The sequence below is a fragment of the Aptenodytes patagonicus genome, chromosome 7 (genome assembly GCF_965638725.1).
Source record: "Aptenodytes patagonicus chromosome 7, bAptPat1.pri.cur, whole genome shotgun sequence".
NCBI lineage: Eukaryota > Metazoa > Chordata > Aves > Sphenisciformes > Spheniscidae > Aptenodytes > Aptenodytes patagonicus.
In genome coordinates this window covers 3,317,655-3,340,379 of record NC_134955.1, presented here as the reverse complement: position 1 = coordinate 3,340,379, position 22,725 = coordinate 3,317,655, and the positions used below count along the sequence as shown (strand labels likewise).

General features: G+C 41.4%; 1 protein-coding gene across 2 annotated transcripts in view; it reads left to right on the top strand.

Annotated features, from left to right (window-relative positions):
* Positions 1-21,201, top strand: part of CTTN (cortactin) — a 28,289-nt gene extending 7,088 nt beyond the window's left edge. Inside the window, exons 5-17 of one of the 2 annotated variants that reach the window (XM_076343779.1) lie at positions 1,941-2,051; positions 2,752-2,806; positions 3,332-3,442; positions 4,309-4,419; positions 5,031-5,141; positions 6,398-6,508; positions 8,249-8,304; positions 9,362-9,431; positions 9,983-10,131; positions 17,457-17,546; positions 17,640-17,829; positions 18,771-18,842; positions 19,426-21,201. In XM_076343779.1, coding sequence (XP_076199894.1) covers positions 1,941-2,051; positions 2,752-2,806; positions 3,332-3,442; positions 4,309-4,419; positions 5,031-5,141; positions 6,398-6,508; positions 8,249-8,304; positions 9,362-9,431; positions 9,983-10,131; positions 17,457-17,546; positions 17,640-17,829; positions 18,771-18,842; positions 19,426-19,562 — 1,374 coding nt within the window. In that variant the 3' untranslated portion in view covers positions 19,563-21,201. The remainder of the gene's footprint in view (positions 1-1,940; positions 2,052-2,751; positions 2,807-3,331; positions 3,443-4,308; positions 4,420-5,030; positions 5,142-6,397; positions 6,509-8,248; positions 8,305-9,361; positions 9,432-9,982; positions 10,132-17,456; positions 17,547-17,639; positions 17,830-18,770; positions 18,843-19,425) is intronic. The other variant, XM_076343780.1, reaches the window with a different exon arrangement.
* The last annotated feature ends 1,524 nt before the right edge of the window (positions 21,202-22,725 follow it).

Here is a 22,725-nt window from a genome sequence, read left to right as displayed (position 1 = left end):
CGTGTTGTCGATGGGGCAGGTTTTTGCTGCGTTTAGGACAAAACCTTGATGCTGACTTAAAATGAACAGTTACATCGTTCTATACGCCAGGCCTCCATAACTGCTTTAAATTGTAGCAGAGTATTGTGCTGAGGAGTTATGAGGGCGATTTACTCTGAAATACAGATTTCCAGGAAAAATCTTTTTCTAAGTCTTTTCTAAAAAGGGGTATGTTGTAGTGCTTGGTATTTGATGAAATGCAGAAAGTTCTGGTACCGCGTAAAGAAAACAACGTGCTTAAACCTTACCTACCTCAATTGGTATAACAAAAGAGGGACCATGTAAAACCACATAAAACCTGGGATTTTCAGAGCTTCACGTCTTCCATAAATGTAATGGGAAGAAGAAAGGGAGGTGGGAGCCTTTTCTGTCACATTTAACAGTTACTGTACTACAGAACACCTGCAAAATGAACAAGAATATGACTGTTTCAGTCAGGAAAAGAAAGGAGCTTTTATATCGCTTATAAGTTGAGGTGGTGTCCTATTACTGACATCCTTGTTCTGTTACCTGGCAATTACTTCAACCATTACGTGCGGTAACGTTTCGCTTTCCTAAGTGCTGGGAATGTTCCACCCCAGCACCCGTGTTAAGAAAAAAAAAAAAAAAAAGCAGCAAATACTGTAAAAGCCAAGTTACTTACGTTTCTAGACACCTTGTGTCCTCAAATTAATTCACCTTGGTCCAGCTGTCTGATACGGGTACAAGATAAGCAGTTTCTCGTTCCTTAAAGGTCAGAGCTTGGGGCAGCTGCTTGGAGGGTGCTCTGCTGCAGCCCCAGATGCCGACTGCCCCGTGCACGGGGACCGGTGCTGGGACCTGCGGTGGTGCTGCACGGGGCGGGTGGTGGTGTTGAGCCAGGAGAGGTGCCTGTCGCAGGGAGCAGCCTCTCACTCCGGACACGGCTGTGTGCAGCAGGTTATGAGGTCTTCTCTTTCTGCCTCTGACAGGATTTGTATGCATTTGAGCAACAGACTCAAAGTGGCAAATTGCAAGTTGCTCTGGCCAGCGCTCAGTTTTGGCACTGGACAAGAAAAAACATTTTTTGGCTATGTTATGTGGCACCCCTCAAGGTGCTAGGCTCTAGCATCGATTCCAGGATCTAGGAGGGTATCCTAGCACTAGATTAACGTAACACTATCAAACGCTGTCTGGATATACTTTCAGGTGTGTAATCGCATATCCTTGTGTCTTACCTGAAGCCAGTCGCAGTAACTGCGCCTCGGCTTGCTGTGTTCAGCTCGAGTTCCAGGGACAGGCTCAAATGGGAGACTGCGGGGCTGGGATGCCTTTAGCACGGAGAGCTCTGTCTTGGTGTGGATGCACCGCTTCATGTTGCCATGCCATTTTGCAAGTGAGGAGAAGGTATAGAGAGAAGATGCCTAATTTTGATTTATGCAGAAGATCAGAGTGCCTCCCTACAAGAATGTCAGTGAAAAACCTAGCTGTAGTTGTATTTGCTTGCAGTCTAATATCAGCTAAAACAGAACTGTAGCTATGTGCCTAAATACAAGGCTGTGTATTTTATCTGGAACTAATCCTTATTTTAAATTCTGCATGAACACCATCAAGATTCCATCTGTATCTTTCTTGTTTTCATTCCTGTGGTTTTGAAGTAAAAATCCAGAGTGTAAGACAGTCTTCATAAAATACAGCCATTGCTGTCAGGCTCTTTCTTGGCACTTCCCTTGCCTAGGCTGTATTGGTAGCACGGTGACAGTCTTGTGCAAGACTTCTCAAGTGAGTAGCCGTTTCCAGGGAAGTTATTTTCAACGGGAAGAGTGGCAGTGATGCATCTTTGTAACGAAGCTTATCCTGAAGTTACTTGGTGCAGTGTTTTCTCTTACATACAGAATTGTATAGAACTGCTGCCTGTTTTTGAACTTTCCAATTTCTTTTAGTCAGCTGTTGGACATGAATATCAATCCAAGCTTTCTAAGCATTGCTCCCAAGTGGATTCGGTGAAAGGGTTTGGTGGCAAGTTTGGAGTACAAACCGATAGAGTTGACCAGGTAAGCAATCTCATCTCGTACTGCAGCTACTCAGTGTGGTTGTGTTTATCATTTTGTACGTACAGCTGAAAAATTCCGATACCTTAAAATGCTGGTGTGGTCAGCTCTTCCTGCTGTATTCAAAGTTTAGCAGTAAACTAACACTGACTGTTAGGGAGATAAATTTCTGTTTAAAGGAAAACGTAAAAAAGCCCTTATGTGAAATTGAGATGAGTTGAAACGAAAACTGAAAAGAGATGTTAAAATATGCCTTTTAGCCAGGCTGTGTTCTTTGATGAGGATAAAATGAGCGTGAATGCTACAGAAGGAGGAGGGATTTGGGGATGGTTTGTCCTGTACTGCAACATGAGCTACTGGGCAGGATAATTGGCATCCCGTTCCAAGAGTGTTTAACAACCCCTGCATGGAAATGCTGAATTCCTATTGTACTGAATTGCTGAACCTGGCAAGACTAGAGTATGTTGCTAGTACAGTTTGCTTTGGCAAGGGGTGACAAAAACCCTTGCCATGAATACATGTCCTAAATTATCATGTAAATGAATATGGCCTATAAGTTAAGTAGGTATTTATGCTCCAGATCAACAAGGTCAGAGCAGTATGGAAAGACACAGGAACTTTCTGTGCTGTTTGTCCACTGAAGTGCACGCGGTTTTTCTACTAATATTTAACTCTTTGTCACACATGCATTTTTCTCTTCCAGTCAGCTGTTGGGTTTGAATATCAGGGGAAAACTGAGAAGCATGCCTCCCAAAAAGGTAAAGTGGTGAGGTGGTCGCCTCTGTAGACACATGTTTTTTATAAATAGGAGAATAGATCTCTATTCTTTTACTGTTTGTAAAAGACCTTGTTTAGTGAGGCCTCAACATGATGTTCTCAGTGAATCAAATGTTGAGGGGTTTGGGTAGAAGAGAAGATGGAAAAAATGAATTTCAAAGCAATTGCATGAGTTTATGAGGTTTTAAGACAAGGAACTAGCCTGTCATCATAAGTCTTACTTTTTTTTTAGAAGTGAGGTTCAAGGACATTTTAGAAAGACTGGGAGTTGTTCTTTGCTGTATTGCATCCTAGTGGAAATAGGGAGTAGATTTAAGAGGAACCATCATAAACTATAGGACTGTTGCCCATCTTATTTTCTGTGTTTAAAGTTAAACTTATTTTGCGTGCTAAAGAGTGATATTTCAGTTCTGAAATAACTTTTTTCCCCCCTCAATTGCTAGGATATGATGCTTCTATTAAAGGGTTCTTAATTTCATTTTTATTGTGCTTTACTCTCAATGCAGACTACTCAAGTGGTTTTGGTGGAAAATACGGAGTACAGGCTGACAGAGTGGACAAGAGTGCAGTGGGGTTTGATTACCAGGGTAAAACTGAGAAACACGAGTCACAGAAGGGTGAGTAGACACACGTGTCGGTAGGCTCATACTCTGATGTAGTAGGCATTCATGATAGGCAGTGTTGTAAAATACTAATTTTTTACATCTGTCGCACTCCTAACCTGCTGAAAGTTAACACTGAATAAAAGTTATGTTGCTGAAAACTTGAACTTCTGAAAAAGAAACCTAAAACATAGGTTCTGACTGGTTTTAAGTGATGATCCAACTGCCATTACTTTGGTAGCAGGGCACATAGGTTTGTCTGGAGGTTTTTTGCAACTTCTTTTGAAAAGCTGTAGATTAAAGTACTGAGACAGTAGCAGTTTAACCACAGCAGACAAGCGTTTCTAAAAGAATCAGCTGTTTGTAGATTAAAACATTTATCAGAGTTAGTAATGTTTAGAGTTAATATTGTGCTGCTAATCAGGTTTCCAGGCATATTTGATCAAAAATCGACCATTTTATTGAAAAATTTTGACATTTTTGCCATCTGTTTTCGGTTTATCTCAAAGAAATGTTTGCACTCTAGAAATGCTAGAGAGAAGAAGGGGGTGTTTGTTTAAAAGCATCCAGGCTGTTGCTGACATGGTTTTTGAAGTTCGCTTTGCTCTAAGTGTCTCAAGAATTTTATCAAGGAGTCAAGTAGCAGAATTGCTGATATCGCCCAGCAGTTGAACTACATATAATGCTATTTTATTTTCTATCCTGAGAGAATGTATTCTGAAGAATTTATGACTTCTGTGTCTGGAATCAAGATTCAGTGGGGATGTCAGTGCTTCTTTTAATACGTAATGTAATGTTACCAGGTCTGATTATCACAATTTTTCAAGGCAATATTTTGTTATTGAACACTTACAAACAAAATTCTTCACTCTTATCTCTAGATTATTCCAAGGGCTTTGGTGGTAAATATGGTGTTGACAAGGACAAAGTGGACAAAAGTGCTGTTGGCTTTGAATATCAAGGCAAAACGGAAAAACATGAATCACAGAAAGGTTTTTATTATTTTATTTAAAAATACTAGTTCAAATCAATCAGCCTTTTAAGCCTGGGAAAAAATATTTTGTTTGGGTTTTTTTTGGGGGGGTAAATGTGCGTTTGCCCTTTGTGTATGCAGATTTTTGTTTCCCTTAAATGAAAAGGAAGGCATTGTAAACTGTCCCTGAGTTTCACAATCTGATTTCCAAAGGACCTTATATCTTTATGGATGTTATTGAAATAAATGTGTAATTGCACAGATCTATGGTATTCAGAGACAACATCAAGCCCTTCATTATTTATATACCTACGTTGCGCATATATATATGTGTGTGTATTATGGCTTTAGGTGAAAAGTGCATCAGATTCTTCAAATCTCAAAATATTATCGAGTTTGTATGCTGTAATCTTCACTGGATTTGTGGTGCTTCCTTGCATCGTGATCCTAGAGTTACTGAATGGGTATCCTTCCCCTCTGTTGAGGTAGTGTAGCTGGGGGAAAAAAGAGTGAAAGATAGTATCATTAATGACAGGGCAGCTTATCCCATAACATGTTACTGTTTTTTTTATTAAATACTGTTTACAGTCATAAACTGCAATAATGTTTTCTGAAACTTCATGCATACAGATTATGTAAAGGGGTTTGGAGGCAAGTTTGGAGTGCAGACAGACAGACAAGACAAATGCGCGCTTGGCTGGGATCACCAGGAGAAAGTGCAGCTGCATGAATCCCAGAAAGGTATATCAGTTCACAGTTCTTTGCCAGTCTTTCTGACTTCCCTCATTTTGACGTTTCTCTTCCCTGTGTGAACCCTCCTCCCCCGGTATCGTTGGCCACAGCCTTACAGTAGCTGACAGGAATCTCCTTTTTCTGTGTTTGGACGGTTGCTGTGTATTGGTTGTACTGGTGTCTGCAAAGCAGGTTTAGCGCATCTGATACCGAGTCCCTGAAAGTTAAGACGTAGCGAGTAGTTCTCCATGGAGAAGCTTTATGAGTCTGCAGGTAGCCTGGATTACTTTTTTCCTTTTTCAGTTGAGTTGTGCAAACCACAAATTAGCAATTTCTTTGTACTTTCCACAAATAATCTCCCTTTTCTGGTTTCTGTTATGTATACCCCTATTTTCATGCAGGGGAAATCTAATATCTGATGCTGTCCTTTCTCATTGCCCATGAGGTACCTATTCCTACGAAATACTGGTACCCAGAAGAAAAGTTGCAAAATAACGATTGCTCCCAAGCCCTCTGCCTGTCACCACTCTTAACTTAAAGAAATTTAATTAATTATTATTTTTTTTTTAAATTAAAGAAATTAAAAGCGATCCTCAGAATATTGTTCTGTTGTATGCTCCAGCAGATTTGTTGTGAGAGGATTACCTGAAGCCCTTTTTTTTGTGCTCTCATTTTATACCATATATTAAAATGGCTGTTCTAAGGCAGCGGTAGGGAATGGTCATAGCTCTTAGCTGAGAGCTTTTTTTTCCTCAAGCTGTGCAGCAGCAGGAATATTCCTTCGCCCTTTAAACAATGCTGTGTAGGAATATCTGAAAGGTAGTCTCTGGACCCTATCTTAACAGCTTTTTAAAAGTCAGATCTGTAATGTACAAACATTAACCACGCTGATGGAGGAAGCTCATTTTATTCTCTTGTATCCTTTTATGTGTAGTTTTGGTGAACATGCTATGTGTGTGTTTGTGTTCATAATGTTGATCAAATGCGAGTGCATTATGCAGTATGTATGAAAAATGTTGAGAAGTGCTTTTTTCTGTGACTTCAGAATGGTGTTCTTAGGTCTGATAAATCATGTTGACCTCTTCTTAATCTCGAGTGGAAACTTCTTTTGAATTTACTCTTACAAAAGTGTATTGAGATTTTTTTTTCCATCATCCAAAATTATTGGTAATTGAGAAATACCGCAAAAATTATTTTTAGTGTTTCTGACTAAACTTCTTTATTTTCCTCCCTTCATTTTAACTTATTACATGTGGCTTTTTCAGACTATAAGAGTGGTTTCGGAGGGAAATTTGGTGTACAGACAGAAAGGCAGGACCCATCTGCTGTGGGGTTTGATTACAAGGAGAAACTAGCCAAGCATGAATCTCAACAAGGCACCGTTTTCACTTGTTACTTTCTTAACAGTGCAGCCACTTCTCACACAGTCTTAAATAGTTGTCTGAGTAGATTGATGCTAGTAATGTGCAGACACTTTCTTGCGCTTCTATTCCTACATGATCTAGCTACGTTCTTCCATTTTATTCTTAAAATGTTACATAAAGCAAGCCTGTATTCAGGAAACAGATATCCAATGTTTAGTTAACAGCTCTACAACATTATGCATTTAGTTAAGAGCTATACATACAGTGTGATAATAGCAACATTAGTATGTCTAGTATTATTAGTATGATGTTAATGACGTCGTGCTTACTAGTTTTAGAGTCTAAATGTGAAGTTTTGCCTGGAAAAATATTCAGATAAGGACCATGCATGTAACCATTAACAAGCGATGGGTTATGGCAAGATCATTTTAAAAACGATTGTAGTCTTTAAAACAAGAAGTAGGGAATGTTTGTGGTTCTCGGGTGAGCAAATACTGTTATAATGCTCTCTTTATTCATTGTGAAATAGTTGGGGTACAAACCATGAATTCCTGGTTTTCCGTTATCTTAAAGTGAGAAGTCTGGATCAGGAAAATGTAAGTGTAGTATATTTATTCTGGCTGAAAATACATACAAAGCTGAAGAAAATGAGGTTGTTCATTCTGATAGTCAATATTTTTCTGTGCTACAGTGACACAAATTCAAACTTTTAGAGTGTCAGATGTGCCTTAGCAGAGCCCAAGTACAAACACTAAAATAGCTGGCTAGGGAACCCAAGTGGTTTTGGGCCTGAGAGGAGAAGGAGTAATTGTATTCCAGGGACATATAGGAAAGCCTGTCCATCTACAGAGTCTAAGGGCACGTTCCTACAGCTCACTGCCACCACCAGAAAGAGGTGTTTTTCCAGCCACACACTCTTGCTGCTTCTGTTGAGCTGGCTCTGGTGCTCGTCAGACATTTCTCTGATTACAACTCACTAGAAAGAGCAGAAAGCTACTCTTGTTAGGGTTGATTTGGTGTTTTTCTTGTTAATGCCACTAGTGAGTTAAACTGATTTTGGAGTATAACAAGTGCTAGAGTCAGCATCAGGTGAGAGTAAGAGTGTGCAGCTCAGGGGTGGTACGGAATAGCGTGGCCACCCCATTTCTGTGGTGGTGAGTTGTTGCAGGCTCATGCTGTCTTGTGGAATTGCCCCTTTCCCTATAGAGAGCAGGAGTTATTACCCATTACTTTAATGATCATCAGTTGAGTATCGCGACCAAATCCACTGGAACGAGAAATTTGTTATATTTTCCTGCCATTCATAGAATTTACCAAGTTAAAGAGGAAAAAAACACCTCTGTGGTCACCGAAGACTGGATATCGCTCCTTTGAGCAAAGCAAAATGGCTTAGGTTATATGATTACTGCAGAGGGCTAAGAATTGGTGCTGTGAAAGGCTGTGTTACAGAAGTGATGCATTAGAAGGGCTCATCCCTTATTCCTTGCTTGATACCTTATCAGTCCTCAGCTTAATGTTTACTCAAAGAATGCATGTAGCCCACAATCTGTCATCTGCTGGTGTACCTGAAGGCTCTTGCAGTTACGTATCCTTTCTGCATCAAAAACCAAGTTGCATTTTCTTTGGCGGCTGTCACTGTATCTCTGCATGCAGCTGAAATGGCTATTTGCATTTGAAATGGCTGTTTGCATTTGGCAGAAGGATGGGAGGGACAACAAACTCCCTACTCTAACCTTTTTATCCTGTTTTTAGATTATTCGAAAGGATTTGGTGGGAAGTATGGTGTACAGAAAGATCGGATGGATAAGGTAAGTTGCTTAAAAGAACCATGACTTAAATAGTCTGTAGGGATGCAAAGTAGTCTGGTTAGATCTGTAGCGTTCAGCGCTCTATTTCTGGATACTTATCCAGTCTAGCAGTAGAGTTCGGTGCTTTTCTAAATCTTTAAAAAGCAAATTTATACACACAGAGCTGATGCCAGTTTACACACACATGTATGTGTGTGCATATGTGTAGTGTATATATATTTAAGTAGGGAAAACTGAAGCATGGAAATGAAAGAATAGCAAAATTTATACGAAAGAATGAGAAAATCCATTAATTCCACAATTTCAGTTGTATGTTCTAACAACTAGTAATGCCTTATATCTTGAGGATATCCTTTTGGTGGACTTGCTTCTCTTTGCCCACTTTGATTATCCAGGGACCTTCTCTTTAGGAGAATTTGTTTTAGTGTTCTGTAACAGTGAAAGATAGGGCAGCTGATACCCCCTTTCTACCTCTCCATTTTTAAATTAAAAAAGCCCTCACTGAGATTTACCTACTGAATAAATTTACTCTCAGCTTTATGTAGGACATTTAAAAGTGAGAAAGTAGAGGAGTTTGAAAGTGTGTAGGATTTTTTTGCTTTTAAAAAAACCAAAACAAAACCCTCGTATTTTGAATACTGTTCTCAAAATGCTCCCTCTGTTTTAACAACGTCTGCTTCCTTAAGGGAACTGGATGCTTATACCTTGGTAGAAATCCTGCACGATGTGGATTAGAACAGCAACAGCTACACAATAAAACTTTAGGACATTGCCTCATTTTTAGTTCTGATGAGTCATCTGTTCATAAACTACTTTTTTTTTAATTAATAGGATTTTAATGTATTTAAACCTGTCCCTGAAGATTAATTCTTACGTAGTTTGACTTACAGAAAGGATTATTCCATTTGTCAAGTTTTGATTCTTCCTGATTTTGTTTTGGTGTTCTGAAAAAAAGCCATAGGGGCAATATCACAATAAAATGTCACAGATTGAAGCTGTCTGAATGTCTTAATGAATTTGTGTTTTTTAAATGTACTCTTTTTCTCCTTCCTGATAGAATGCAGCAACTTTTGAAGATATTGAGAAACCAGCATCAACTTATCAGAAGACCAAGCCAATAGAAGCTGGTAAGGCATTGGCCCCAAATCCTTTCTTTGGAGGTGATAATGTTCAAAAGCTCAGGATATTACTGTTGATGTAGTAGTGCTGAGTAAGAATCATCTAGAGGGAACTGCTGTATTTGCAGGTCTGTAGCAACTGCAACTACTCTCTCCCTCCTCCCTTCAGAGGTTGTTTCGGTTTGTTGGGTTTTGGTTTGTTTTTTTTTTCCTTGAGGGTCATCAGAGTTGAGGAAGGGAGAATAAAAAGCATCAGAGTTGGAGAACAGACTGAGTAGGGGAGCGGTTTGGTGGAGTTTGTACCATGAAGGAGAGGAGGGAGAAGTGTTGCAGAGGTTTTTATATGAGAGAAGTGTGGTGCACAAGAGGTTTGGACTTGGAAGAGGAGAGGGAGAATGAAGGATAGAAGGACTTTCCTGAATGGGCTGTGAGCTTGGAGAGCAGAAAAGCAGAAACATGTTCAATCCTAGCAGAAATTTGTACCAAAACCTCATTCCAGGCTACCTTTATACAGAACCTTAAACAACAACATTTGACTCTAATTTTTTTGAATGTTACAGTTGCTAATAAAACAAGCAGCATCCGAGCTAACTTTGAAAACCTAGCCAAGGAAAAAGAGCAGGAAGACCGAAGGAAGGCAGAAGCTGAGAGAGCACAAAGAATGGCCAGGGAGAAACAAGAACAGGAGGAGGCTCGAAGGAAACTGGAGGTCAGTAAGATTCACATCCCATTTCAGCAGCGTGTCTAGTCTGTTTCAGTGCAATGTTGGGAGAAAAGAGAATCTTTTAAGAGAAGGTACTTTCCTTCTTTCCAGCTAGGCTTTAAAGCTTTTTGTGTGTTTGCCCATGTTTGTACCTGTGCTTTACCTGTTTGCGACTCCAGCCATCTATCAGCATGCACCATATGTATATCAGACATCAGATAGGGTGATAGGGCAACACTTAATAGTATATAGGTTTTTTTATTTAGCCTATCCCAAAATATGTATGCTAGTCTTGACTACTAATCTTTGCAGCCTGACCTTTCCCTACTGTACTTCTGCTTTTTGGTAATACCAGATTCCCTTGGGCACGGAGGAGCTCATAAGGGGAGAGACATGTGGTCCCTGAAAGTTCCTATATGAATACTTGTTCAAGAAGATTTAATACCATGCTGGTTTTTTGGAATCAGTATTGTGGAAGATGGAGGGGTGGTATCACCCGTTGGTATAGCACGCGCCCATGAGATTAGGGGAAATAATCTTCCAAATGTTAACTGAATCTTAGTTTGGGAATTAAGAAAATGAGTTTTAGCATTGGCGTGGTTAAAAGCTTCGTGATTTCTGTGTTATTCATAAGCAAAATAATTCCAGGAAATGTTTAGTCAGAAACTACATCTTATCTGCTTTATAAAATTTGCATATTTGGTGAAAATGTGCTGCTGAGATGGAAGGACTAGTGCCTTAATAGTAACTTGTCCTTTCTGTCTTGTTCATTTGCTTTGTTACACAATGCCTGAGATGCCTTATCATCAGCAACCCTGAGGGCCTGCTGTCTGCAGCTGTGTAAGCTTTCATGCAAGCTGCTGTAGCAGTGTTTGTCCAGAGCCTCTGTGGCAGTTCCTCTTGTGGTCCCATGCTGTTATTCTGATTTCAGGGCCTCACGCTTGTAAACTCTGATATTATGGCAGGGAGTGGGAAGCAATTGATGCTGGTATAAAAATAGTCCCTCTTTTCCCCTTCTTCACTTCTTGTTTTGCAGATACTAGTTTATACTAGAGGAGACTAAACATAGGACACAAAAAGATAGTAGTCTTTTAAATTCTGAATAAATGCTACTTAACCATACACGTGCACTGAGACTTAACAGCCAGCCAGTATGCAACACTGATGCTGAAATAGCATGTTCCAACTAGTGCTAATAGTGTCCCAAGCAGGAATAACCAGTAGGGAGATTGAGCGGGTCCTGATGAAAAATATATAGTACTCAAGGAGATGCACAGGAAAAGCAGTCATCCTCATCATCTTCATCATTGCCACTTGCTACGCTGAAGAGACCCTCCCAGAGGAGAATGCTTGTCTGGGACCCTCATCACTGTTCTTCCTGGCTGGCTAGGGGGAGTTTTCCTATTTCCTTCTTTCTTCTCTCTCTCTCTCTCTCTCTCCCCCCCCCCCCCCTTTTGTTTTTATTTTCTGCCAAAAGTATTTTTCATTGTTAGAGCCAATGTACGCCACCAGCTGCAGACCCCACTAATAAATATTCTTGCATATGAGCTTGTCTCAACATCTTCTGTGAGACAACTGGAATCCAGGAAAGACTGTCAGATGGTTTCTCAGATCTGTTCGGTCCTTTGCCTAACAGCAAATGGGGCAGACCCAATGACTGGTTTCTCAGATGTGGTAGATGCTTCCCCTTAGAGGGATGCTGCTACAGGATGTCAGCGTGTGGTGGTCATCCCATTCCATCAGTACGGTCTAACTCATCACAAATTTAGACTTTCTGTAAATAATTTGTTTTACAAGTATGAAAAACTAAATGCATGGTGGGCTTACAGTAACCTAGCTCTGATCTTCCCAAACTAAGAAAAATACACTGCAGTGAAACTGCACGTTACTTCACATTAACTAGGCTAAACCAGCATGGCTGCTAACGGCAGCACTCTCGAGCCACCTTATACCTTATGCCAGCAAAGCATCTGTATAGTCACACAAAAGTGGAAAATTAACCCCACAAATAAAACATCTAGTTAACCCAAATCAGTTCCCCTGCCCGGTTCATTGGTTGGCTTCTCAACTCCGCTGTTCACAGGGGTGCAGGCCAGCGCTGCTTCTGAAATAGCTCTGTAGTTTTGCTGTGCTGAAACTGCATGGCTCATGTATCTTGTGTATAGTTCGATTTCTGAAAACCGCTAACTTCCTTTTGAGTTCTATTTGAAATTTGGGAAATTCTAGCTTTATAGGATAAATCAAGTCTCTCCATCTAAAGTGATTGCTGCTTTTTTTTGTTGTTTTTTCTTTTAGCTTATGAACTCTTTTGCCTTACGGCTTCAAGATGTACACTGTGAGCATATGTTCACTGCATACATGTATCACAAGATGAATGGGAGTTCATCTTTGTGTGATTTCCTCCAATGCTGCCTTTCATTCCTGTGTACTTCGTGGACTTCTAATACCTTCCCCCAACCACTATTTGGGTTTCTTTACTGTCCTAGAGAAAAACGTGTTACACCTTCAACACAGCATCTGCCACTCTCTTAAAGCTGGGAGAGGAAGAGATAAAGAGCTGAAGCTGAGAATTCAGTCTTTTCTGTTTGATAGCACCTGCTCCAGGGTGCCACTCTTAGTCAACTTGGACTGCTCTGTGTCATTCTCAGCATTGGCATCAGCCTCCAGCACTGAGCCACACAGAGAAAAGTTGAATGTTTGCCTTGAGGAGGGTCACTTGGTTCCCCTCTTCTCAGAGCGGTAAAGCTGAAATGCATCCAGTCCATACAGTTGCTCTGGGAGCTCTGCAGCTGAGAAAAGTTAAATGCCTCAGCATGTGCTCACTCAGAGCCACAGCAAAATGCTATCAGCATGTGTCACCACCTCCGTCTGGTGTAGCTGTTCAGCTGGTAGCACCATAGCTCCTCTAGCGATTGCCAGACTGTCCTCTGCTCCTGAGCTACTGTCCACTGTTCCCAGCATGTTTCAGTGTGTTTCAGCTTATGCATCACCAGTATCTAGGTCTAGCACGTGGTTGTTTCCCTAACAAAGTGATTTTCCGCTCCTCATCCTCCCCTGTCCCTGTCCTTGCCACCAACACTGCAACTCTGGTCAGAGAGCTGTAGTCCCCCAGTTCTGGGGTCTATTCCATGGGGTGATGAAGAACGGGAACAAATACTCTTTTTGGACACAACCCAGGGACAACCTTGAGGTGTACATTGCTCTTGAAAGTGCAGCTTCATTCCTCCTTCAAGAGATCTCCCTCTTCTTGGCACTTGTTTTCCTCTGTCAGCACATTGGATCTGGATCGCGTTAGGACTTGTGACTTACAGCAAGCAGCATTGTTATCTTTGCAGGATTTAATTTAGTAGATACTTCTACAGTTCTCCAAATAAGGAAGAACCATGAAAAAGGTTGATGGGTATCACAAGTGTTGCATTGTTAATAAGGCCATTCTGCACCCATGAGATCACTTTGGACAGCCCTTGCTTCCAGTTATTGCTGAGAATTGCTAAGAAGTATCAGTCCCAAAGGAAAACAGACTTTCTCAGCATTCATCCTGCTCTTTCATTTTTTTCTCGGAGGTGCGTATTTTCACCTGGCAGTAACGCCATTCCATCACCAATGCTTCTGCTTTGTTCTCAGACAAGGTGTCTGGTGGTTTTAGGACTTCTCAGTTAGCCTGTCTGAAGCTTCTTAGGTCATCTTCAAGATGCTGAGGGTACTTGCTAGGCAACACTCCTCAACTGAGGACTGTTAGTTCCTTACTTTGATTTGGTTGTTTCTAGGGGATTCTACAAAAGACCAGTCCCTGTAAACAGTGCAGTCCATCCTTGAACGCCTGGGTCTTAAAGTGAATGTTGTGAATTAAAAAACTTGACTCTATCACAGAGCAATTACCAGCTCTCAGATGGTAAGAGTCCTCTTGTTGCAGGATCCCAGGATACTTTATCCTTAACTCAGTGTTTCACCTCTTGGGCAACTACCTCATGAAAGTGTCTCTTCTAGGGCACGTGGCAACTCTGATACCTCATACATAAAATACAGAAAAGATCAGTATGTTTTTTGCTCTGCAGCTTTGCTACAAGCAGGTTGACGTTCCTCAAGATGCAAGGAGGTACTTCACGTGGTGGCAGCTGTGTCTCCAGGGGCATGCCCTTTATGTTCCCTCTGTCTTGACAAGGAAGGATATCAAGTGTATTCTAAAGTACAAGTAGGGATATTCTAAAATACCGTGTGATTTCATTGCACCACAGTTGCATTTTCACAAGGAGCAGCAGCTATGTGCCAGTGCTTTGGAGATCTGGTCCATTGGGAGGACAGAGCTTTCCTGCTTTGCTTATGAGTGATATATAATATGGTTTAGGAGAGATGCTCTGTTCCCTCGATGCAGCAGTTGCTCTAAGCAATAGGTGTGGGGAGAACAGGATTCTCTGAAATTCACACGTGTCAGTCCTTCAGCTCTGATAGATGAGCTGTCTTGCAGTCCTCAGTGAGAAGTGGGAAATCTCCTCTGGTGGCCGTGTGAATTTTTTGAAAGGTTGCGCAGCTGACACAAAGTATTGATGCTTCTTTTTCAGAGAAGGTTTGTGTCCAGGCTTGGTCTTGGGTACGACCCTGAGATTGGCCAAGTGGACTGGTGCATGCGTTTCTCCAGCTACCTCTGCTGCCAAGCGCTGTGGTTAGGGTAAGGCAGGACATCATCCTGTTGGCTCTCATTGTCCCAGTGTGGCCTGTGCATTTGGTACTGGGCCGCCTTTGCCTTTCAGTGGCTTCTTCAGTTCTCTCAGTCCGACCTGTGTAACAGTTTGTCTTGCTCACCTCAATCTTGAAACAATCCATTTCATGCTACTGATGCCGAATGGCTCTCCGTTAGACTATTCCTATTCCAACCCAGTTGGAGCCATTTTTTTTAACGAGTGAGGAGGAGATGACTGATCATATGTATCTTGCCAAAGTAGTGAGGCTTTCTGCTTAGTATGCCCTTCCGTTGCATGGGTTTGTAGTCTGGGCTGAGTGGGGGAAGAAGTTCAGCTTCTCCATTAGCTCTCTTGCCATTCATTTTGGGTGATCATATGCTCATAAGTAAGATCTGTGGATGGAGGGTGGTGAATTTAGGCTTTTGTTACCCATTTCGGCTTTTCATTGAGGTTTCCTCCTGCTGAGGAAACAGGTCTCCAAAAGGGTTTAAATGTAGTAACACAGGTTCTCATGAGTCATTGAACTGTTATGTCTTCCCCCCCCCCCCCCCCCCTCAGAAAATGACTTTCTTTACTGTTATTTTTGCTGTAAGTGTGGGTTAAATTCAAGCCGTTATGCTTGATTTTTCTTGTGCTTCATCGAAGATTCTGTTGCCTGGACACATTTGAAGTTTTTTCCCAAAGCTGGTATTTAAATTTCGCCATAACCAGATGATTAATGTTCTTCCATACTGAACATTTCCACGGTTAATTGTGTGATTCTGCAGACACTGAGGGAGGGAGGACGAGGTTAAAGGGAAACCAAAATGTCACTGGCTGCACTGCCCCTCGCTCACAAGCTGAGCATGAAAAGGGGAGGGATGTAAGCACACCATCCACAGATACTCTAAAGGGCAGGGGCTGACTTCGACTTAAGTGAACTTTATTTCTTTTAGTGAACTTCTTTGCACAGACAGAAAGTTCTCTCACTTTAAGAAAGTACGTGGGCTTATGTATTCCCACAATGGGAATGTACATATGGGCTGCATTCCCTCAAGAACCCTGTTTACTGGTAATCCTTTTTCTGTTTTGCTTTTCACATATGTCACGTAGTCAAATGGTGTTCAGGGTGCTTGTCTTTAACTGCTGGTTTGAATTGACGGGTGCCTCATGATTTAGCTAGCCTCTGCTACCTTAGAGAACAAGGCAGGATGCTCTTTCACATGGAGCGTTTCAGCGTGGAAGAAACCCAGCCTGAGGGGGGACCGTGCAATTTAAATGTTTTATGGCAATTATGCTGTGACTATCCTAAACCGTAGTCTGGATTGCAGAGACCCATTTCCTAGGACAAATTGTTCAAACTGTTGCCATGTTTGACACTGTTAATGGATTGATGCTGCTTAATTTGTCCCCAAACTTAGATTTGACTTCGAATAAACACTTTGCTGGTGCTTTTTTATCTGTAGCACAGGAGTTAAAAGTGGGGGAGGACTGTTCGTATCAGGACAGATTTTTTCCAGAAAGCACAGCACTAAGCTTGGAATTGTCTTCAAAGCTGGCTCTGTTCTCAAGACATGCTTTGCTTTCTTTGTTAGATGTATTTTTTCTGAGCTGTGACAAACAAAGGAAAGGAAGAATTTTTTTGTAACAGAGTCCTATCACTTCATCTCAGGACTACAATTTCTCTTGAGGATCCTTTGGGGAGTTACGGCTTGATGGACCTAAACAACTGGAGTGCACAGTCTCCCATAACATGTATTCTCTCTTCTTTTTTACAATAAAGAAGACAGTTTGGCCCTAGGTCCACAGTTTTCTTTTTCCCTATGGTAAAGAGAGGCAAAATGAAATAGCTAGCTTACAGTCTTTTTTTTTTTTTTTTGTCTTTTTTTTTTTGGAGTCGTGCAAGCAACATAGCATTTCTTGTGCTACGGTATCCTGGCTTCCTAATGAATGGCTTTCTAATGATGATTGTGGATTTGCCCTCTGATTCACAGGTGGGATGGCACAACGTGAAGTGCTTGAGTCCACAACATTTGAGTCGGATCCATGTTCTTTGTGTCGCACAATACAATAGCAATACTGCTTTTATTTCTACCACATATAACTCTTCTGAATGTTTGAATCCCCTCATTGTCAGTATATAGGACCTAATTTTGTCCAAGCTATTTAGTCTTTTGCCTTGGTGGGTGTTTTGCAGACCTGTAAGAGCTTGCAGGATCATTTCTCATCAAAGATAATATATCAGTTGTATAATTAGAACATGCAGGCTTTGGGTTCCCTAAACTTACGCTAAAACGGGATATGAGGCCCAGCCAGCTAATGAACAGAATGAATATATTGAACACAGAAACCCTGCGGCTCCTATGGAAACGTGCCAAAGAACATTGGGTGCTCTGTTTTTAAACACGTGTATGCATACATACTGTGCGGTTTTTGTTTCTTCACTTTTTTTCTCTTCTGCTTTGTTGTATTTCTGGGGCTTTACTGTACAGCCAGTCTAAACCTTCAGGCAGGTCTAACGGTCCAGCCAGTCCAGTCCTCTTCTGCCCCCTGCTCGCATCAGTTTATTTCAGAATATGCTGTCTGTCTTTCTTATTGGAGGGTTGTTTCTTGTTCAGTGTCACGACATCAGTGATTAAACTGCACTGAAGTTTTTCTTTCTTTTCAATTAAGGAACAAGCTAAAGCCAAAAAACAAACTCCACTGCCATCTCCTACCACGCAGCCAGCTGAGCAGAAGGCACCCTCAAGCCCAGTCTACGAGGTTTGTTAGAATCACTTTCAGTACCTGATTTTTGATCCTAAGCGTAGGAACCTTTTTACAAAACCCTGATGAACCTCACCTCTATTTCTGCAGGATGCAGTTTCCTATGAAGCAGACTCTGCCTACAAGAATTCCAGCGCAACGTATTCAGCTGCGCGTGAGCCAGAGTCCGGCTACAAAGCTGCAGAGTCGGACTACCAAGAAGCAGTGAGTCAGCAAGAGGCAGAATATGAACCAGAGACTGTCTATGAAGTGGCAGGGGCAGGAGACCATTACCAAGCAGGTAGAGTGTTTGTTTCTGATGTGAAACCCTTTAAAGTAAAGATTGTTTCCTTGGGCAACGACTTAATGAATAGTTGTGCTGATAGCACACTGTCCTAGTTTTCTAAAGTCTTAGTCTGATGAGACTTTCTAGATTCTCCACCAACAAACTTTAATTAGGAAATTAAGATATGGCTAGAGCAAGGTTGAAATTACTTAACTTTTGTGAGATGACGTTGGAATAATTACGGTGCTCTCTAGAGCGTCAGTTCAAAAAGAAATGTAGGGGTAACCATTTCCACCCTGTGTAATGCAGCTCAGCTTGAGAAGAAAGCACAGATATGGAGATGAAATGTGTGTTGAGCCAGTGCTGGCCTACCAAGCAAAAAATTCTGTCAACAGTTCTTGGACTTCGAAATTGATGTGATGTGTTCTGTGCCTATGAGGGAGTGGAGTAAGGATGTCTGAAACTAATGAAACTGAAAGGATACAGTTCTTTCGAATTCCTATTTTTCTCATCTCTTCTGGTTACTAAATGAGGGGTGAAGAATGAACCTGCTTGCTCTGGTACGAAAACCTGGAAATTTTAAACAGGCCCCTTCCTCCCCCCCACGTGCACCCTTAACAAGGTATTAAGTAGTCTCTTACACACTGATCTTGGGCTCGGTTGTTCTGTCACATTTTACAAAAGTGTTATAAGGCCGATCGTGTTTAGTTTATACTGTATTAAATGCCTACTTGTGAATGCTTCCTTTCAGGCTGTAATTGTGTATGATTTAGGGGAAAAAAGCCATTTCAGAAGGTACGTCAGCACTGCTAAAAACGTGTATAGTTTGTTCCCTGCTTCCTGTGTGGGTAGAAATAAAGGATTTGCGCCACAGAAAAGAACTTGGGGTGATAGGTAGTGTGCTTCATGCTTTTAATTTGTTTCTTCTCTCTCTCTTCCCCCCCCCCCCCCCTTAGAAGAAAACGCTTATGACGAATATGAAAATGAACTTGGAATTACAGCCATAGCCCTTTATGATTATCAAGCTGGTAAGCAAAGCTCTTGTTTTCAACCCTGTCTTTGAAAAAGTCTGTTTTGCACAGATAAGTCTGGATTTTTCCTTTGCCTTTCGTATCGCAGTCTCCTGTAGCAATATATGAAATTAGGATAATGAAGAATTAGGAATTTAGCAATAGAGCTGAGACGCTTTTGAAAACTACTAGCCACTGTTTCTGGAAATGGTGGAAGTTTTTGAAATCTTTTTTAACCAAGTGTTAACCCTCTTGTTTAACCCTTGGCATACGTAGTTGTTTAAAATCTTGACTGGTTAATTCTGAGGAGAGATCAAGAAAGTAAAGTGGTTCTCAGTGTGTTAGGTAGCAATTGTTGCTCTAAGTTGGAGATGCACGCAAAATGCAGTAGGTAAGAACCGACTACCTCATGACTCCAGAGGACGAGAAAGCGTCCGCCTTTACAGATTGTCATTGCCCGGTGCCCTGTTTCAGACGCCCTGATGGGAGAGAGGAAGGTGCTGGGTGTCTGTGTTATTTTTAGCGATGGTGGGTTGATAGGTGAGATTGTAGCGTGGACTGCTCCTGTGCGAATACTGAGCCTCTTCAACTCTCTCCCCAGCGGGTGATGACGAGATTTCCTTTGACCCAGATGACATCATCACAAACATAGAAATGATTGATGACGGCTGGTGGAGGGGTGTCTGCAAAGGCCGATACGGGTTGTTCCCTGCAAATTATGTGGAGCTGAGACAATAAAGACTATTGTCTACTGGTTATGCCTTAATTCCCCAGTCAATAAATCTGACTTAATACACTACAAATCATGATGCTTTTCTGAGGACGGAGGGGTATATACATATTGCTTTTATATTTAATACTTTGCTGATGCTTTTTAAAATGTTTATGCCACAGAAATCGCTAATATATTGTAACTACTATGTTCTTCACTAAGGCTCTTAAAATGATTTTCATGCATTTGGAAACATTTCTTCTCTGCCAAATTAGCAATTGTCATAAAAAGCCTTTTCAAGGACATTTAGCTGTCTGTCGTAATATTGCATGTTTTACTCATAAGTGAGCAGATTTACTTAGTGTTTAAGTCTAGTTAGTCTTCCACTAAATGTTTTCAGCTAAGAAAATCATGGCTATGCAGGTTATTTGCATTTCCACTAAGCGGGAGTGGGGAGGACTGGGGAGATGCATAATTTTTTCTTTTCTTTTCCAGATAGTGCGTGAAAAAGCAAAGAGAATGCTTGAAAGTTGCAGCTAATGGCAGTTAATCAAATACTGTCCAATATTTATGGAATATTAATGTTATGAAGGAAACAGTCTGGTTACTTTTTCCTTCTCTTTTAAAGTGAAGTTCCTTGGCTCTTGCATTGATTCTCCCCCCCGCCCCGATCCTTTTCCTCCTGTCCATGTTATCCCAGAGGAGGGCTGCAAACACTCTAGCACTGATTGTCCCGAATTTCTTTACTTTTTGGTTTTGTTTCACCCTCCTCTTTCCCAGGAAAACTTGAAAAAGTTACTACACAAGTGTTGAGTCACTCAGCGAGATTCCTACTTGTTCAAAGGGAAACTGGCATCCAAATCTGTGTGACTACCTGCAGGAACAGTCTTACTGCTTTAAATGGGAGAGAAAAGGCAGGATGGAATTGCAGTTGTGTTCTGTGTGCAATACATCCTCTGTTCATACAAGGAACGGCCTGCTGTGCAGTAATGACATTTTATGTAACCGTATTTGAGTCAAGGAGTGTTAGTACAAGTAATTAGATTTAAAACCCATAAAAATGATCTCCGTTTTTAAACCGTACAAGAGACAACTATACTTTTTGTATGTTCAACAGAAACTGCCACTAGCGTTCTACTAAACAAGAAGATTAAACCTGTTCTTTGCCAAAACTAAAACTGAAATTCTTGTCGTTCTAGAAAGCTGACTTCACTGCAGATTTAGTGTCCCTACCAAAGATAGCAAGTTGCATCTAAATAGTGCACATGTTCAATGTATGTACTGTCTGTTTCCACCTTCTGATCAAAACGGGAATGGCAGAATGGTGTAGTAGCTAAGAAAGAATGCAAAGAATTTTAATAAACTGTAAATTTGGACCAACGGGATACGGAAGACCTGTATAAAATGGTAAAATGTATAATGTATCTACGAAGAAGGCATCATGTTGAACCAATTCTTGGATGGTTGGGACAATCCTTAATGAATGTCATATGTGTGTCATGATTATATATTTTTTTTTTCCTTTCCATGGTCTCATTTCTGTGTCATATTTGCATTACTAGGGTTGGGTTTTATATGCAGTTTATTTTATCCAATTTTGCATAGAACACCTCATAGGGATATGATTTTTGTAAATTAAATATTCAATAAACTTTTTGAACCCTTTGCATGGAATATTTTTGTATTTTTAAATTGCTTTGTCAGTCTGTTAGGATAGTTCATCTTATCTCAAGCTTATCTGGGACCAGCTTGCATACAACGAATCATACTTCCTATGGAGAGCTGCTACGTGATGCTTGGTGCTGTCGTGAAGGGCACCTACATTCTTCTATGTTGCTGCTGCCTTTTGTGTACTTCCCTTCCTCAGAAACCCACTTGCTTTGTCCTTTACTCCTGCTCCCATGTGGAAATACTTAGATAAAAATTAGACTTTGGGTCAACTTAAAGGAGAGAGGCTTTTTTTAATTTTTTTTTTTTAAAAACATCTTAGCATCAGGACCTGTTTTGTCTTTTGTGTTATGTGCCTGTTACTTCTGCTAAAAATACCGGTGAGCTGTGGTTTTGGTGAGAAGAGTTGCTCCTGGCTTTTGGGAATACTGATGGCTGCAGGACATTGAGTGCTCTTGAAAACACAGCCATCGGTTACGGTCAAATAAACTTTTACATCACTTTAACGCTGTTCTGCTCTTGTTCATGACAGGGATCCTTAGGTCGGCTGCTTCCCAAGGCTTTGCTGCTGTAAGCCTCAGCTGCAGAAAGGCATCCTGCCTTGCTGTCTAAGAAAGCCCATATTTTACAGTTTCTAATCCTGACCTTTTCTGAGAATCTGATACTTGATGTGCTGCTGGAAATGCTAAGAAAGAGAATCCTAGCACCCTTTTCCTAATCATTCTTCAATGCTACTGTATTAACAGGAAAGCCAAAGCTTCAGAGCTTGCTGCTACGAGCCTTAAAATACAGTGAGTGAGAGCCGCTGCTTTAGCAGGTAACTTAAAAACACACGACTTGAGAAGAAAACGTGCGTGTACAGGTAGGCTTTCTGCACTAGAGGGGGTGGAGGGTGGGGTTATTAAAGCTTTATGCTGATAAAGACAGATTTGAGGGGGCCGGCGTGGGCAATGAGCCCGTCGGTGGGAGGCAGCAGCCCCTGAGCCCTCCCTGGGCTTGTCCCTGGTGGCAGGACCAGAGGGGGAGTGTGAGCAGGTAGGACAGTGCCGTGCAAGGGGCAGCTGCTGCACTAAGGCCTTTTGATGGTTTTTGGGTGAAGGTGGGTGGGGTATGGCTGCAAGGTCTGGGGACGGGGGCTGCTGCTGCTGCCGGAGCCGCTGAAAGGAAAACGAGCCCTGAGGAGGTGGCCACAATTCCCTGCCTGGCAAGAAATGAGCTTCTAGCAGGGAGGGAAAAGCTCAAAGGGAAAGAAGAAATGGCTCGGTGCGTGAGCTCGCTGCGGGTAATCTTCATAAACAGCATTGTGGGGAAAATACCACAGTCCTGCATCCATCTCCCATGTCAGAGTTACTGGAAGAACAAATTAGGTGACGCTATCGGCCATATTATGGGTATTAAGTCTCAGGAGCTTATTCATGGATTGTCTCACCTAATGGAGAAAGTTTCATCTCTAATTTAAACTACTAATCTCACTCACAGTGTAACAAGATTTTCTATACCAGATTGATTTAATATCTTGTC